We start from the raw sequence: 17,773 nt of genomic DNA, 5'->3' as shown, positions 1-17,773 counted from the left end.
AGCTGCTGTGGGCAGAGGTAATAAAGAATTCAACGTTATTTTTGATTCAAACAGCTTCTCGAGTATGTAGCGATTTTATATAATTATTGCAATCCAAAAAACCGATGTTAACCTGCCCTAAAAGAAATAAACTCCTTTTTTTAAAAACATACGCATTTAAATCATATATAATTTTGCATATTTTGAAAATGACGGAGGGAGCTACAGATAACCAACTAGTGGCATATTTTTTACATAATGTATTTTCTCTCGTCGTAACAATTTAATATTTCCTCAAGGATATGTTGTGTTGTTACCAATCTCACTCACCTGACAATGGTTAACAGCACACAATATTTATTGTGGGAAGGAGTCAAATGTGCCTGCCGTTGGCTAAGCTTTGTGCCATATAGGTGACAAATCCACTTTGGCTCAGTTCTGTCCCCAATTTTGAAGGAGAGACGGCAGGCGAACGAGAACGAAGGTCTCACACCCTTTTTCCTTTACCACTAACCTATCGCGAGGACCTTTGGCTCGCCAGATACTTGGAGTGCTCCATGCCGCACATGCACTATACATTTAAGAGGTTATCACATCTAGCGACAGTCCCTGCTAGACGGGACTTTTTTAGAAACGAAATTCCGGTAGCACTGGTTTAAGCGGGAGGATTTCTAGAAAAAAACAGGTCCGCTGGAAGAAAAGTTCCGCCTAGCGCCACAGAAACGATGTACCGGCTACGCGGGATTTTTTGAATCCTCACGAAAATGTTTTGGCTGGAGCTTCATCCCGCGTAGAGAACAACCAATCAGACGAATGTTTTGCTTCTGAAGGATCACGTGATCCCAATCTGAACGATAATCGAGTACTGTTTGGCATTCAAGTCTTTGCAGTAAGTGAAAACGGTAACCTAGCTACGTGGGTTTCCTGGAAATGTGCAGGTTCTGAAAATTGTCCCTTTCGATGTCCAGGACCGCGTAGCGGAAACCTAATGTGATAATGGTTTTACAAACATCAGTGCCTTCTCCGGGATTCGAGCCCGGCTCTTCAGTATAGCAGGCAAAGTCACTAACCACTATATCGGTTGGGCGGCGCCACAGTGATATTCACACACAATTTGAAGCTGTTGTGATCAACAGTTTCTCCTTCAAAGCTTTAAAGCCCAGTACATATAATGGGATTAAAACTATATCATCTTAACTTTTGCTTGTAATTTGTATACATGCTAAAGATGCATCAAAATCATTGCTTTTCGAGAATACAATGAATAAAGAAATTAGCAGCATCAATTAAAAAATATTCAAAATTTACTTAAAAATCGCAGTCTTTCTCCAAAAAGATACAAATTGCTGTCATATATGCCTTCGCCTTCACAGAGAGGATCAACTTCTATTGTTCCCATGATGGTACCAGTTTGTGCATAAAAATTCAAAGCATCATAAAGTCTATATAAAGAAGAATCAACTCGCATTATATTGAAATCCAGAAGTACTTAAACATTTATACAACAGATAATTAAGAATTGAAATACAAATTAGAACTTCCGATGAGAATCTAAAACTAGAAGCTGTAAAACGAAATGTAAATAAAAATGCATGCAATTAATATAATATTTAGTGCAATATATTTATTGTAATTGTTTAATTCAATGACTTTGAAGAAGATATCCAATAAATATTTAACTGTTGAAATGTTAAGCATTGGATGAATCAATTAAGAGCACTGTAAATTAAATTCTATTTCAGTTTTTTTACTGTAGAATGTGCATAAAGAATTTTACTAATAAAGATAATTGGTAAAATTGAAAAAGTATTTGAAATGAAACTAATAAGCGTATTTAATTTGTAAGAAAATCAGCATCCCTAAAGCATATTATATTACTTATTTGAAATTCAGCTGTAAAATTACTGTTCGCAATAGATGTTATTACCTTTTCCAACCTTGAAATATATTTTAAGGTGGCATTTTACTAACTGTTTCAAAGTTTTGTTTTCAGAGAAAATTTAGTAATAACGCAAGTTTAAATTACTCAGTCGTTTTAATTTTATACCTGGGTTCACAACATAGAAAATATACTTCGACTTATGCCACTCTGATCCGTATAATTGTTAATGCTGTCGGTTGCCGTATTATTAGAACCATGTTCGAATCCCGCAGAAAGCAAATACTGGAAGGCTTGGTTGTGTATTTAGAATTTTAATCTTATTGTTAAGAAAGAAAACAAGAACTCGTCGTAAGAACGGTGATTAAAATTTAATTAATTTTTTGAAATTTGTATTGTAATTCATAATATTTATCTGAGTTGCACGAAAACCTAAACATTACCAAGCTAAATTATGTTGCTATATAGAAAGCCAGGCGATTTTTCGAGGTAGTGAAATAACTATAACTTAGATGAAGTTTTAAAATAAACCTTTACATTATAACTTAATTAAATAATCTTGAGAATTTAGAAAGCAATTCCTTCTAGCTTTTGGCAAGCTTTTTCCGATTTTTTGCCTCAAATTTCTAAGTATGCGACCAACCTGGCTAGCGAAAGGCTGAAGACGGCATATCTAGTTTTAATATTAGGTTAAGTTATTTGAATACGGCAAAATACGCAAGAGCTATGCCTTAGTGGAAAACATTTGAGGGAAACTGGTTCGTATTCATGTTACATAAGGGGAAAACCACGAAAAACCAAACATGCAGCCAGCCTATTCACCTGGATTTAAACCCAGTCGAATTATCAGCATTCAGCGGTCTTAAATACTCGGCCATTGGTGGGGCCTCCTAACAATTGGAGAAGAAATAAAAACGACGGTAAAATCTCTGATAAAAGCTCACAGCCTAAATTTTAAAAAATTCTTTTATTATTTACATGTTAACTAATTTACATCTTAGTGCGAACCAACGAGAGTGGCAGTAAGGATAAAAATATTATGATTATGGATTCATAAATATGAAACCTTACAAATTTCTGCAACATCATAGAAATTAGAAAATAGCATAATTCGTAATATCAACTTACTCAGAAATTGGAGGCAAAATATGCTTCCATTTCGCTTTTGCGAGACCTCTAGACAATTCAGCTGTGTTTACATCTGTCGTGAAATCGAAAATGTCAGAAGAAGCTCTCCACCTATTACGATAAAAGCTAATTTGTGATCGATGAATTTAAATACAACAGGTAGTCCCTTATAAGTAAATAAATATTATTTAGGATAAAATAAATGCATGGAAAATGTACATATGTAACATATTCGAAGTTGTTTGAAATTAAATATGTTTGTTGCATATTTCTAGTTTGGGAATAAAGGAAAAGGATTATAGAAAAATGACTTTATAGAGAATAACAATAGTCTTAAAAATAAATTTAGCATCCTCAAGGTTATCACTTCAGTAGTTTAGAAATATTCATACAAAAAAAGAAAAAAGAAAACGGAAAATTAATTCGATTATTCTTTTGCACGAAATCGATTTATCTGTACTCTTCTTAAAAGTATATTTGCGATGACAAGTAAAATATCTATAAGTGATAAGCATTGCGTCCATTTTTCGTTATAATTTATTGAAAGATAATTTTATATTCTCGTTACAAGAGTTAAGATTTTTCTGGTAACTCAAATAATATTCTCGCAGAGAAATATTTCTTTTGAGGCTTTGATTAAGAAATATTTCAAATATTACAAAAATTTGTTTAAGAAACTCTTTATTTAAATAAACAAATTACTGATATCTTTTATCACAGGAATTCGTACGAATTTAGTTAACAGCTACGAAGTAAATATTAATACTTACCGTAATGCGAATTTAACATGCACCATTTTATCCACTGATGAATCATTCTCAGATGTCTGTCTAAAATGAATTGGGGAATTACTTTCACTTTTTAATTTTAAGCATATCAAAAACTTGAGTACTATAAATTTGTAAAATTCTAACTATAATAATTTCAATTTCTATCAATATATATTTTAATTAACTATAATAATTTCAATTAAATTAGTATTCCTAAACGTCTAAAAATGCATAGAAAATTTATAATTTTAAATATAAAATTAATGAAAATTTTACTTTTACATTGTAAAATACTTCAAGCAATGATCCAGTTCCATACTAAATTTAAAATACTTTATTTGAGTTACAAAATGTCACTTTATTAAATTTACAAATGTCACTATTATTTAAATGATGAAGTATCCGTTTTGTATGTATGTATTCATGTTTCTCCACTCTGGTAGAAAAACAACGGCGGCACCTAGAATCACCTTATTTCGAACATACATAGTCCTCTACCCGAACGTGTACACTTCGAAGCTCTAACTTCGCTTTTCGATTTTTTAAAATTAGTTTATCTATTTTTAACGAACTTGATGAAGTTTTGATTACCAAACTCAGTAATTTAAAAGCAATGTGTTGCCACTCGGAGGAGCGTGAGAAAAGTATATTTTAAATTTAATCAGCTAGACCACGGTTTCTTAATCAGAGGAGAGATTATGATCTCTTAAGGGGATAATGCGATCAGCCTTTTATTTAGCTGTTAAGTATTTTAGTTAATTGTTAAGAAAGCTACTTTTTTAAACTTCTGGTATTTATTAACATTTTCTATACCATTTTGTCGTTTAAAGTCGTTTTTTTTTAAAGATGTGTTAAAATTATTCTAAATCGAAATAAAAGTATATGCATATTTGCATATTTAGGCTTTTGGAAAGGATAGAGAAATAGTCTTATAAGCAATGATGAAAGAGGTGCGTTAAGAAAAACAGGTGGAGAACCAATAAACTAGCCCCTTGTGAGGCTAGCTGACTAAATAGCTATTATATATATATATATATGTGTGTGTGTGTGTGTGAACACATAAAAGATTTCAACCAAGAACTGAAACTTTTACCGCTTCTTTTGAATGCGCAACCCATTTTCCGTTGCCGTTACTCTTGCTAACACACGGCTTTCGTTTCTCTGTATCATTCATTGTTGAAGATCCGCTAAACTTTCAAAATTGTGAAGTGTTCTATTTTAAACTGTTAATAATAATTTTTTTCTGGACTGCGTCTTTCCAAATTAATCCGTTCCATGCTGGCTTATGTAATCCTGCAACACGACCCTTCTTATCCAATCAGAAGAAATTTTTGACTATTTTTTCCTACTTTGCTTGCCTCCGTTGCCAATGTACCACTAGTATGAATTATCTCAAAATACTCATTCAGATTACATCAATATTTTTAAATAATGCCGTAAGTAAATAATATATAATGTGAAAGAAACAGAAAAGATTAAATGTAATAATACCTAAGTAAACCATTAAAAAATATTCTCCATCTTCTCATCGGTGATACATGATACACTTGAAGTCCTCCACAAGTAAAAGCTCTTTTGTCACAGCACGATTGTTGATAACTCGATGTTTCTTTCAGTTCAAAAATTTTATCATCGGCTAGCTTTAAGTAAATCCAAGCTTCGGATTCGTGGTTACTACCTCTGGCAATGCGAACGACCAAGCGTTGAGTATGTGAATTCACACCATAGAAAAATACTTCATCTGCGCCCTGTAAACAGTTCAAAAATTTCAGTTTTAAAAAGTAGCAGCATTCATTGAGAACAAAAATAGCAGTTTTATGCCTGCAATAAATCTGTATCATTAAAGAGTCTCAATTGGTACTTTGCACTGAAGATGTCTCTTATTTATGAAAATAATTATCTATTAAAATGGAAGCGAAATAATCCGAAATACCTTCCCATAAATTTTAAAACTTATTACTTTTCACTTTATTTTCCTAATAAGTTTCCTATTTACACTGTAGCTGTTTTAGTGAACAAGATGCTTGTATCTTAAGAAGTTCATCTAATATACAGAAAAGCCCTAATGCATCGAAAATATAATCAAGAATAAGTAATACATTCAATAATTAAAATAGTACATATAGAAAGTTTTTTCTTCGAGGGAATTCTCAGTAAAGTAAGTAAATAAATAAAATGTTTTACAAAATAAGCTTGTGTTCGAAACTCATAAAATTATTAACGAAATATATAAGTAGAAAAATAATTTTTTATGTAATTCAGTGGGAACAAAAGATATAATATTTATCTTTGCAAAATTCATCTATAGTTTTATATCACAAGTAATAAAAACATGGACACCTCAATAATAAATCTAATAATCGAATTACATTGCCAAAAGTATAAGCCATTAAATGTATCAAGGATTCCCTCCTTTTATTATTCTTGATATAAAACAGTAGGTGAGTTATATAGAAATAAACATTTATTTTTTGTTATCATTAAACTGCATAGTAAATTATTTTCTATTTCTCCTTCATGAAACATTTTATAAGTTTTAAATAAAACTTTATTTTACTCCCAGTGACAAATTATTTTATTGAAGAAACATTTTTCAACCATGAATAATCACTCTTTTACTTCCATATCTATTATTATGTCAAATGGTCAATACCATCCAGCGGTTTTGCTAAAACATCCGAAACTGCATTAAAATCTCGTGTAAGCGTCATTATGATTTGTTATTCGCTCTATCCGATGGTGTAAAAGCAAAATCCTGAGTCCTGAATTCTGAATTTTAGTTTGACAGTTAAAATATGCAAAAACTCGTCTCATCATGAAATTTAAAAAATATAAAATAAAATTTGAAAACTATTGAATTTTCACATTTAAGTTTTCACTCACAGACAGTGTGGGTACAAGATTTAAAATCGATAGCTTATCAAAAAGTAATTTAAAAATCGATGACAAAATTTTGATTATAAATGCAAACATCATGAGTAAGCTAAATAAAAGCTTAGAAAAATATTTCTGTCTGACGGATAGTAGGAGGCTAAATGATAGTGATTGGTTTCATGTATAGTCAGTCTACTTCATACTTTGCGAATTTTGCGTACTTTCGTGGATGTGAACCTATTTATTTGATTGCACAAACAGAAAAATTAATTTTTGATTTAAAGAATGGCCAAGGATTGGTCTATGGTATCGATATGACTGTAAATAGTATTTCAGATATTGAAACGTATTGTTTAAAAGATATAATTCATTCTGCTCTTTATTATAATTTATAATGGGATAAACAACTCCCAGAAAGAACCGGTTTTGAAATATTTACAAACGGTTCAAAAATTGATGGTAAAGTAGGATGTTCTTCTATAGATTTTTCTGATGATGTATGTATGTATAATACTTATGATTTTATAGGTATTTCTGTTGATTTCTGATGATGCAGAAGTATATGATATATTAAAATCTTTGGAATGGATTTCTACAACATCAAAAAAAAATCTGCATTAGAAGATATTGATATTTATTCAGATAGTCAAAGTGCCCTTCAGACAATTTTGTCTGTAATGCGTTGTACTGATTTGGTTTATAAAACACATAATATCTTATTTGAAATTTTGAGAAAAAGGAAAATTAAGTTTCGTTGGATAAAGTGTCATTCTGGTTATTATGGAAATAAATTAGTGGATATGAATGTTAAATTAGCTACAAAAAAAAAAAAAAGATTTAAATTGATGAGATTTTTCCTACTCCCTATGATTCCTTTATAATCTTATTGAAAAAAAAAAATATTGAAAGAATGATAAAACCTTTGGGACAATAATGCAAAAGGAAGGAAGATATACTTATAAGTATATCAAAAAATTGATAATAAAAGATGTATTGGAAATGGTTATTTAAACCAATTTTTAACCAATCATGCGCATGTACCTGCACACCATAACAGGCTCTCAATTAAAGCAATAAAATGTAAATGTGATATTATTGATGCTGATGTTGAACATGCTTTACTTTGTGTAAAGTTTAAAAATTTATGTCTTAAGTTTTTGCCAGTTTTGCAAAATACTTCTGACTTGGTTGATTTATCAAAAAGAAAAATCTAAATTAGGACTTTTTAAAATAATGAAAGTAATAACAGATACTGAAGATGTAATTTTTGAATAGCCTCTCTTGTAAAAATATATGAATTGATGCATTAAGTGATATGTATAAATAATCTAATGATTAGTCTAAAAATTGTTTATTTTATAACTGAAATGTATTAATTACAAATGATGTTAATTGCAAGAACTGTTGTTATATGACTTTGTAAATACAAGTTGTATTTGTTATTGTTTGGCTATTATTGTAACACTAAGTATGGACTGTTATTATTTTAATAATTTTATGTATTGTAATTGTTTCATATTATTAAGATAATTGCAAATTTTTTTGAGATTTTAATAAAGATATTTTTTGTTGGTTAAACCAACATATCTTTCACTCAGGGACAAGTACAGTATGGTAGTGCATTTAATTAGTAATAGTTCCAATAAACCTTGCATTTTCCGATCAGGTACGCAGGAGTAAAGATCTGTCTTACCTTTGTATTGAGGTGACCTTTCATTACACTGATAGCAATTTCAACAATTCTTCGGTTGTTATGTTGAAAAACAAATTTTTTCTGTAAGTTTTACCCACTAGTGTGTATTACGCTTTTTTTTTTTTTTTTTTTTTTTTTTTTTTTTTTTTTTTTTCTATTTTGAGCGGGAGATATTTTTTGCTGGACCCTATGCAATGTATCTTGATCCGTGGAAAAGATGTCATTTCTTCAATATCTTCACAGAAATGATTTCACAAATATATACTATAAAACTGGCTTGGAATTATGCTTACCATTAAAAGGTGAGATTCTGACATGGGAGATTCCAGATTCACTTCTTCTGGCGGAGCCAAGAATCCCACTTTGTAAGGTTCGTTGTTGAGCTCCATGTCGTAAACATCTAATCGTCCTTTTGTAACACGTTTCTGAACAGAAGCGTAAGTGTAAGAAGCGAGCCATTTACACCAAAAGACGATATCTGCAGGAAAAAAAAAAGAAAAGAAAGAAATACGTTACTTAGTACATACACACTGAGTATTTAGCACATTTCATTCATATCTAGAACATTAAGTCTCTGTATTCTATGCACTAATAAATCAGCGTCACAAGAGGAATAGAAGTTCATTGGTCCATTTTTGAAACCCCCTCCCTCAGTGGTGATACTGATGTGCACTTGTGAATTATTCAGCCGGGTAAGGATTTTTAAGTTGAATAAGAGGGGTGAGTATATACATTACCCTGGTGTGCAAAAATTAAGGACGAGACGGTTTTTTCAATATAACTTTGTACAAAAGCTTTCCAAATCAACACATTTAATACCGTAAGATTCCCAATACGTAAGGACATGAGTAATGTAAGCAACACTTACTAAAAGAGAAATCAGAGGGATAAAAAAAAAGCTTTATTGAAAAAGTAGCATGGAGCGCAATGCGACTGAAGGCCGAAACATCCCTGTGATGGGTGTCCAGCAAGAAACATCCGTTCTTTAATAGGGGATATCTCCCCTGACTGCTAGGCAGGTTTCACAGCGTCTGCCCATGCTGAGAATGAGGGTGTCAATGAGTTGTTGAGGCATTGCTGCCCATTCGTCTTGCAGCGCCAATCGAAGCTCCGGAATCGTTACTGGTGGTAAGGTACGAGCTGCCAAGCGTCTGCCTAGAAAATCCCATACATGCTCGATGGGATTGAGATCCGGAGATCGTGCCGGCCAATCCATACGTTCAATATCCTCACTCTGTAAGAGCTGTTCGGCAGCTACTGTGCGATGACATGGTGCATTGTCGTCCATGGAAAGGAACTTCGGACCCATAGCGCCTCTAAAAAGACGCACATATGGAAGAAGAATCTCGTTACAATAACGGGTCCCGTTGACTGAACCTGCGTCGAAGATGTGAAGGTCTGTACGACTACCAAGCATGATGCCTCTCCAAACGAGAACACCGCCACCTCCATACCTGTCCCTTTCAATGATGTTCGAGGGATGATTGCGGCTTCCCCGCTCTCTCCAGATGAGTATGCGATGAGAATCTCTACTCACACCAAATCTGCTCTCATCTGTAAAGAGTACTCGTCCCCATTCATTGTCTCTCCAATTCCGGTGTTCCCGGCACCACAGAGAACGCCTTCTCCGATGGGCAGGCGTTAGAGGTACACACCGTACAGGGCGTCGTGCAAACAGACCACCACCGTGCAGTCTTCTGGCCACGGTAAAACGCGATATCGGTCGTCCAGTCGCCTGCGTCGTGTGTCTAGCGATTTCTCCCGCTGTCTGCCGCCTGTTTCTTCTGGCCTGTCAGGCAATATACCGGTCATCTGTGGGTGTGGTTCCTCGTGGACGACCACTACTAAACCCCCGGATAGCTGTTCCTGTAGTTTGAAATTGTCTCCAAAGTCGTGAAACGATGCTGTGAGCTATTCCGAACTCTGCAGCCACACTTGTCACACTGCGGCCTTCTTCCAACTTCCCAATGATTCGACCTCGGGTAAAAGCATCCAGATGTCGTCTAACAGATTGATTATTCGCCATTTCTCGCTGAGGCAGCAACTCGGTGTGATTTTAACTGCTATACGGCGTGCAATCTCTTTGCCAGAAATACTGATCTTACACCGACAACATGCTTTATACTACTCAGACACTCCCCCATTACGTCTACCTGCATATCTGCGCATGTGCTACCGTACATCACCTTACTTAATCTCCTGATTGGTCTTTCTGTCCGCTCTGCCTCTTCGTTCAGCTGATATGCTAATTTTTCGACTTCGTCCTTAATTTTTGCACACCAGTGTATATATGTTGTTAAAATAAATTTGCCCCTGTCACCTTAATGTTACGAATTTTGTATATGTAACAGTATACAGGGTGAAGCTGAACAAGGGGACAAAACTTTACGGGGTGATAGAATGCAGCTATATAAGCAATATTTGTCATAGAATGTATGGCCGGAACGCAAACTGTGAGAAATTAAAAGGTAGTTTTTTACTGAAACATTTAAAGAATTAACACAAGAATGAGAGGAGATACTTCCGAAAACATTTTATTAACAGGAATGTAATTGATGTACGTGTTCAAAGAAATTGCTCAAACGACCTCCCACGTGGCGTAATGCAGGATTCACACTCGCGCGATAGGGAATAACGCACATTTGCGAAGACACCAGGCATTTCCCGAGTATCATCGGCAACAACGGCCAACCTGATGACTAGATTCGTTTCAACGGGGCATTATCGTAAATTAGGTTTTTCATGTGGCCCCCATAGGAAAAAGTCCAAACACGAGAGATCCGGTTGTCTTGCTGGATAAATCACCCTGAACATTTCGTGGTTCATATAACTAGCCATCGTCTCGGCAATCTACGATAGAAAAAGGCCGTTCGGTGCCTTTTTATACCATTTACAATACCACCATCACCGTTTACGTTCCGCCTAGACTTCAGATGACGAATATTGCTTGTATTGCTGCGGTCTGTCCCCGAGTAAAGTTTTGTCCCCGTGTTCAGATTCACCTTATACACTAGATATATATATATACTTTTGTTACTGCTATGGTGGAATTGCAAATAAAGCATTTATTTATTGTTAGTCATTTACTTCCGTATTTGTGGCCAAATTCCTTTTTCATGTAAATATTTGGTCCTCATCTTTAGTTGTTGATCCTTCGTTCGGACTGTGGCAATGTCTAAATTGTAAAAATAGCTTAAATAAAACGTTCGACGTAAGCAAATACGCTTCTCCGCTACCGATTGTTCTCGAAATTTTACGAAGCCCGTGTTACACTACAAATATAGTTCAGAGAGCTCGGACAAGTTGTTGTTCTTCGATATCAGGTTATTCCTGCAAACAATCTGATGCGGCCCTGTGCGACTCGTATTCTTAGAGACCACAATTTTGTGACCTGGTCATACAAACCTTAAGTATATATATTTAGTTTTACTTCCCGTTTTTTGCATCTGGGTTATTCTAAATACTTTGTACTATTCATTGCATAGTTTTGTATTTAAACCTTGTCCGTATCATAAATTTTGTATTTTCTATATTTGTTCTTTCTGAATGTTTTGTATTCGATTCGCAGAACGTGGTGTGCATCTCTTCGAGAATTAATTCTTACTTACCTGGTTTACTTCCACGAGACAAAGGTTTCTCTTCCCTTTTACCAACTTCGATTTTCCTCTAAGGAAATTTCGTTTCTACTCACTCAACGTTTAGAACCCACGGGCTTATTTGCTCGTTAGCTCATTGCGACCCACAAGGACAAATAAGCATATCCATTACGTATTGTTGCGTGCGTTTTATAATTCTACTAACATTAGCTATTTAAATGCCAAATCCGTAACAGTATCAACGGGTTATCATTTTTATTAGTTGTTATTCATTTGTGAGAATATTTAGCGTTAAGTGAATTGCGATCTTTTAATCTGTAAGTTTTGTTCTGTAAAGGATTTTTGCAATTGCACTATGGAAGAATTGCTTCATATACTCGTTCTCTTCGAACTATTAATCTGTACTGGATTCTGCTTGAAATTAAAATCATCGTCATTGTGAAGAGATAAATACAACTGAAAATTCCACTTTATTCATTCTTTATGCTTGTATTATGTTGCTAAGAAATGTATTTTTTTATCAATTCATAATATGATATGAAACTTGCACTTTTATTTGAGATAATTTAATCGCTTAAAACCTCTCCTCACACAAGCCTTTATTGTTTAAAATACTTTTATCTTTGTTGATTAGTATCCTTTAAACTTTTTATCTTCTCAGATGAATTATCTTGACCCATTTTTTTCTCTTTCTGCATTTTTTTATGAACATAAGGGACAGAATAGACGAATAATCTGGTGTAGTAAAATTTTACTTCGTTTTATTTTTAAAGTTAGACTTCTAAAATATTTCTGTTAGCTCACGTTCTTTAAAAAAATTTGAATAAAAACACTTAATTTGTTTTAAATTTTGTGTGAGAAATATTTTAAAATGTTTCAATAACTGCAGAGTTCTTTGTCCAATAGGAACAACACTCGAAAAATAAGTCCTCTAGAAAGACATATGTGATATGTTCGGCAAGAACATCCTCTTTCGTCATCAGATTATTTCTGCTGTTGAGCATTCTTTCTAAAGGAAAGATATTTATTTCTCAGATTAGGTATTTACGTATGCAAAGAACGAAATCGAATGATGTAGTTTAAAAAACCTTTTTCGGTACTTAACTTATTTGGCCCACCAGCGGCCGAGCGGTAAAGTCGCTGAACACTGGTAGTTCGGTCCGAGGTTCGAATCCATATTTGTGACTCGCCATATTTGTGACTCGTATTTGTTTATTATCTAATTAAGTGAAAAGGTATCTATGATTATCTAAGTGAAGAATATATTCCTTCAGACTTCCACCGGAATCGTTGGCGCAGTTTTGGAAGGATATCCGCTAGTTCTCAGGGCCGACAGGAAAACAGGTAAGTACGTCTCCCCTTTTCGGAGGGGTACGTCAGAAGGCATTATTGGTGCATATATCTTTCTGAACAGATCTGCTTACTGCATATTATCTTATGATGAGAAAGGCCCGACTGTTTTCACTGACGTAAAAGATAAAATGTATTGCACAAAATTTTCAATATTGCATTGTAACATGAGGGATAAAACTGCCGTCAGTCACAGAAAAACTAAAAGAAAAAAAATGAAAGATATTAAAATATTTTAAAACGCACAGACTTTAAAAACCAGGTTAAAAGTCATAATCAAATTGCAGAATTTTGATGCACGGCAATGCAGAAGACGGTTAACTCAATCACAATTAAATCGTTAAACTAAATACCTCAGGAAGAGGAGAAACCATGTTATAACTAGTACAGAAACATTTCTAATAATTCTCTTATATATTAAGCAATTTATTGTGGAGAATAAGTTCAGTTTTTTACGTAAATTAAATCATTATTCGAAACGAAAAGGAACATATTATAAATAATGGAAGAATAAATTTAATTAAATATGAAGAAACTATGTTATTAAATGATTGTAACATCATTTGCAGTTTTATTTTATGCTGATTATTTTGATAGTGAATTTTTCATCGTTCCGCTATACACAAACTTAGCCTTTTTATTTTTTAGGGAAGGATAGTTCACATGCCGCTTAATATACTCCTAGTTAATCAAGAGGTGACTGCATGTGGTCAATGACGGCAAGTTAATGTGATTCACAACTAGAAGGTCTCGTGAAGCATTTCTCAACAAAAAAGATAGATCAAACTCCAATAAATAATGGGATCTTACGGTCAAACAATAAATAAATAAATAAATAATGGAATTAGATTCTCCTTTTTAGCTGAAAGTTTCAGTTTTCCAGGCTGATAATTTATTTTCTCCATACTTTATTGATATATAAAAATTACTCTTAAATGCAATGCTACAAATATCCTATGAATGAAAATCTGCAAATTATTTTTATGAATAAGATTTCGAATTTCATTGTTTGAATAAATAATAGCTTAAATATAAGGAGAATTCTTCTCACAGTTTTATAGCAAATATAAGTAAAGGATAACAGCTAAGTCATGGTAAACAGTTCATTGGTTAACAACTTCTATTAAAACCAGCAAAATCTTTTAAAGCATAGTTTTAGCGACAACCAAAATAGTAAAGAAATAAAAAGTATTATAGCTTTTGTTACTTGGATAACTTGAAGAAAACTTTCTTCAATGTCAAGTGCTCTTAGATAATTAAATTTATAACTAATATCGACTTGTAAATAAAATCACTATAAGCTACACTCTAGAAAACAAAAATGTAAATATGTTTCTCAAAGTAGAAAATAATATTAGCGAATGGATACATTTAATCGTTAAAAAAAGAATTAGAAGTGTGTGGCATGTTTGTTAATTTCTCTGTCATTAGAAATTTTATCTTTTGTCTACGTCTCTTGAGGAGAATGGCACTTCACATCATTAACCTTTTGATCTCGTGGCTGTTTTCGCTGAGTCGAATAAGCAACTCAAGACGATTTTCTATATATTTGGTGAATTTCTTATAGCTAACTTATATTGATCTTGCAGAGACATTAGGTATTTTTTGGAAGCAGGTAAGATGAAAATTATGCAACACCTTCACCGTGAATCGAACCATGGAACTCTCAATTACGCGCTGAGCGTGCAGACCACCACACCACGAAGGCATGCCAAGAAGGCGGGAGAAATACCTTATAATCTCAGGGAGATAATGGGTCTTTTATATCTGAATATACTTGCGATCCTGGGGCTCTTTCGCCGGAAATAAATGATATTCTTCATGGTGTTTCTTCTAATTCTGTGCACTTTATATAAGTGCACAGAATTAGAAGTGCACATAATTTTCTGAATTTTCTGCGTAATGCCTGTCTCTTTCGCATCCACTATATATCACCTTGCATTCTTACACCTCTTATTTCATCGCTATCTTCATCACTGCTTTCCTTCTCTCCATTGTCAAATAGTTTACGCATAGACGTAATTTCGTTCTTCATCAATGAAACATCGAACTCAACCAAAACGGATTCCTTCATCATATTCCATACTTATTTGGTTCCATAACTAAGAAAATAATATTTCTGTTGCTACGAATGTCGAATTTGAAGGTTAAAATCGCATATATAACAATAAATCTAAAAACGTAATTAATATTAAAGATTGACAGTTGTTTTATACGCATGTATTGTTGAATACACTTAAGCTATACTGACCAAACCAAACCTAAATAAATATCTTTACTGCTCAATTAACGCGTGAAACCGAATGGTGATCGAGAATCCTTCTCAGTTACAGCATCAAATCGAGTGGTGACCGAGAGTCATCTGTCAAGTTACCGCGTCAACTCAAGTAGTGACCGAGAGTCACGTCTGGAGTGCAAGGGGTTAAGCTAGATAGTGAGTAACAGACAGTGCACTTTATTTTTCAGAGGTGTTTTCTGTATCACTTTGTAAAGACATTAAGTTATTTTTGAAGTAGGAGATGTGCAAAATGTGCAGCATTTTCGCCGGGACACGAAACTGGACCTCTCGAATATGCGCCGAGTGTGTTAACCGTTACGCCACAAAGACATGCTGGAAGGAGGGAGAAAATACTTTATAATGAATAAGAATAATGAATAAGATGCAGTACACTAAAAATCACAATAAAGTTCATAGTCTGGAAAGAGCATCATGTTCATATAAATTGCAGATCATTTCGATTCGGTAATAACAGTCCAAACCAGTAAAAAGGAACAGAATAATATCAACAGAAAAGGATTTAGCCTGAATACTTGTTCATTATTAAGAGAAGTTTTCATTATAAGTTAAGAAATTAAAGTTAATTGCATTCACTAGTTTTTACCAAGAGTTTAAGGTATATAATGACAAAAAAAAAAAAAAAAAAAAAGAAATATATATATATATATATATATATATATATATAATTTAAGAATCTATAAGTACGAAGACGAATTCACAATTTGCCTCAAACTCGAATCTGAGGTAGCTAAAGAGACTAGATTCATTACATTTTGCAAGTTTTCAACATATGTAATATACTATAAATAAGAGAAAATTTCTTATATAAAGTTCTTAACGAAAGCATCCGTTTTTTTTTGCACAGGTCTTACCATAATTAAGTTAACAATTAACAGGTAAAATGCATTTAATGATTATGATTGATTAATATAGCATATGCAATTATAAAACTAAACAAAATGCAATGCCGAAATGTGTAAACAATTGAGTGAACTTTAGTCTCAGGTTGAAAAAGCGGGGACTCAAAGTTGAAATTCAATATATTAAATGTTAATGTAAAAGTGATAAAATATTAATGTAATTAGGGAAAGGAACTAAGTAATTTGTATCAATTTATAAAATTTCGCAGCTTGAATCTGCCTAAAAATTGCTGTTTCCAAAGCAATACAATGAAAAACCCAAAGATCGCTAGGAAATAAAATTGTCCAGTTCTCCGTTTCACAAGACAGTAAATAACATTTTTGCATCTTCCATTTATTACTGTAACATATATACGTGGAATGCAAATCTTTCATTAACTGCAAATATTTATTCTAATATTTCAAACACAACACATAACATTTTGCGAATGGTTTTTAACAATTTATTATGTTTTATTTTCATACACATTTTACAACGTTAAATAAATATATAAAGGAAAACAAGTAACTACAACTGATACGAACATATTCATCTTCATTCAGTTTTTAAATATATATATATATATATATCAATCATCTATTTAAACTTTAAATTAGTTTAATAAGACTTAGTCCATCTCTCTCTATATATATATGAGAGAGAGAGAGATGTAGACTTATATATATATATAGACTTATATATGCAGAGAGAGAGAAATATTAAATATACTTGAACTGAAATAGCAATTGTATTTATTATTAAAAACAAGATTACTCGATTGATTTCAGTGAACATTCATTTTGAGAAAACATTAAATTAAATGATAATTTAACGTATTACATCAGCAAGAAATGTTTACCTGACGGTCTTGTTGAAACAAGGCTCACTAAAATAGTTATTGGCGTAGTTATTAGAGCTCCCATGTTACTTTACAAAACTTCGAATACAATAAAGAGCTGGAACATAACTGATTATATGATCAGCTGCTTATGAAAGCAGACGCTTTATTATTTTAAAACATGATAAGAATTTTCTACCTTGATAAGATTCATCTTTGGATTAGCGTAAAAGCAAATTTTTTCAACTTACGTTTTAAAACATGCGGAAGCACTATTTACTACTGAACAAATATTTATAAACGATAAATATTATCGAGACACACCCAATAATCTCTTTAGGAAATGTATCGCAGGCCAATGGACGATAGCATGCTCTGTATGTCAGATATAATTGAGCAGAAGAATGCTTTCTACAAGTTATCACAGACTTCAGTCATCCGAGTAATTTTATAAGGTATTTCTCTCGCCTTCCTAGAATGCCTTCGTG

At 32.9% G+C, this 17,773-nt stretch overlaps 1 protein-coding gene across 2 annotated transcripts in view; it reads right to left on the bottom strand.

Moving 5' to 3' along the window:
* The window catches only part of LOC118181831 (uncharacterized), a 118,091-nt gene extending 100,533 nt beyond the window's left edge, over positions 1-17,558 (bottom strand). Inside the window, exons 1-6 of one of the 2 annotated variants that reach the window (XR_015041803.1) lie at positions 17,307-17,558; positions 8,617-8,801; positions 5,248-5,504; positions 3,757-3,816; positions 2,987-3,097; positions 1,288-1,421 (exon numbers count right to left, since the gene is read on the bottom strand). Coding sequence is in view for 1 of the 2 variants with exons in the window: in XM_035351033.2 (XP_035206924.1) it covers positions 1,288-1,421; positions 2,987-3,097; positions 3,757-3,816; positions 5,248-5,504; positions 8,617-8,801; positions 17,307-17,370 (811 nt within the window). In the remaining variant the exon portion in view is untranslated. The remainder of the gene's footprint in view (positions 1-1,287; positions 1,422-2,986; positions 3,098-3,756; positions 3,817-5,247; positions 5,505-8,616; positions 8,802-17,306) is intronic. The other variant, XM_035351033.2, reaches the window with a different exon arrangement.
* Between the last annotated feature and the right edge of the window lie 215 nt (positions 17,559-17,773).

Source organism: Stegodyphus dumicola, chromosome 6, assembly GCF_044657685.1.
Source record: "Stegodyphus dumicola isolate Sdum_Otavi_A_Nest chromosome 6, ASM4465768v1".
In the NCBI taxonomy this organism is placed as follows: domain Eukaryota; kingdom Metazoa; phylum Arthropoda; class Arachnida; order Araneae; family Eresidae; genus Stegodyphus; species Stegodyphus dumicola.
The sequence above is the reverse complement of the archived record's forward strand: the minus strand, read 5'-3'. Positions and strand labels throughout refer to the sequence as shown.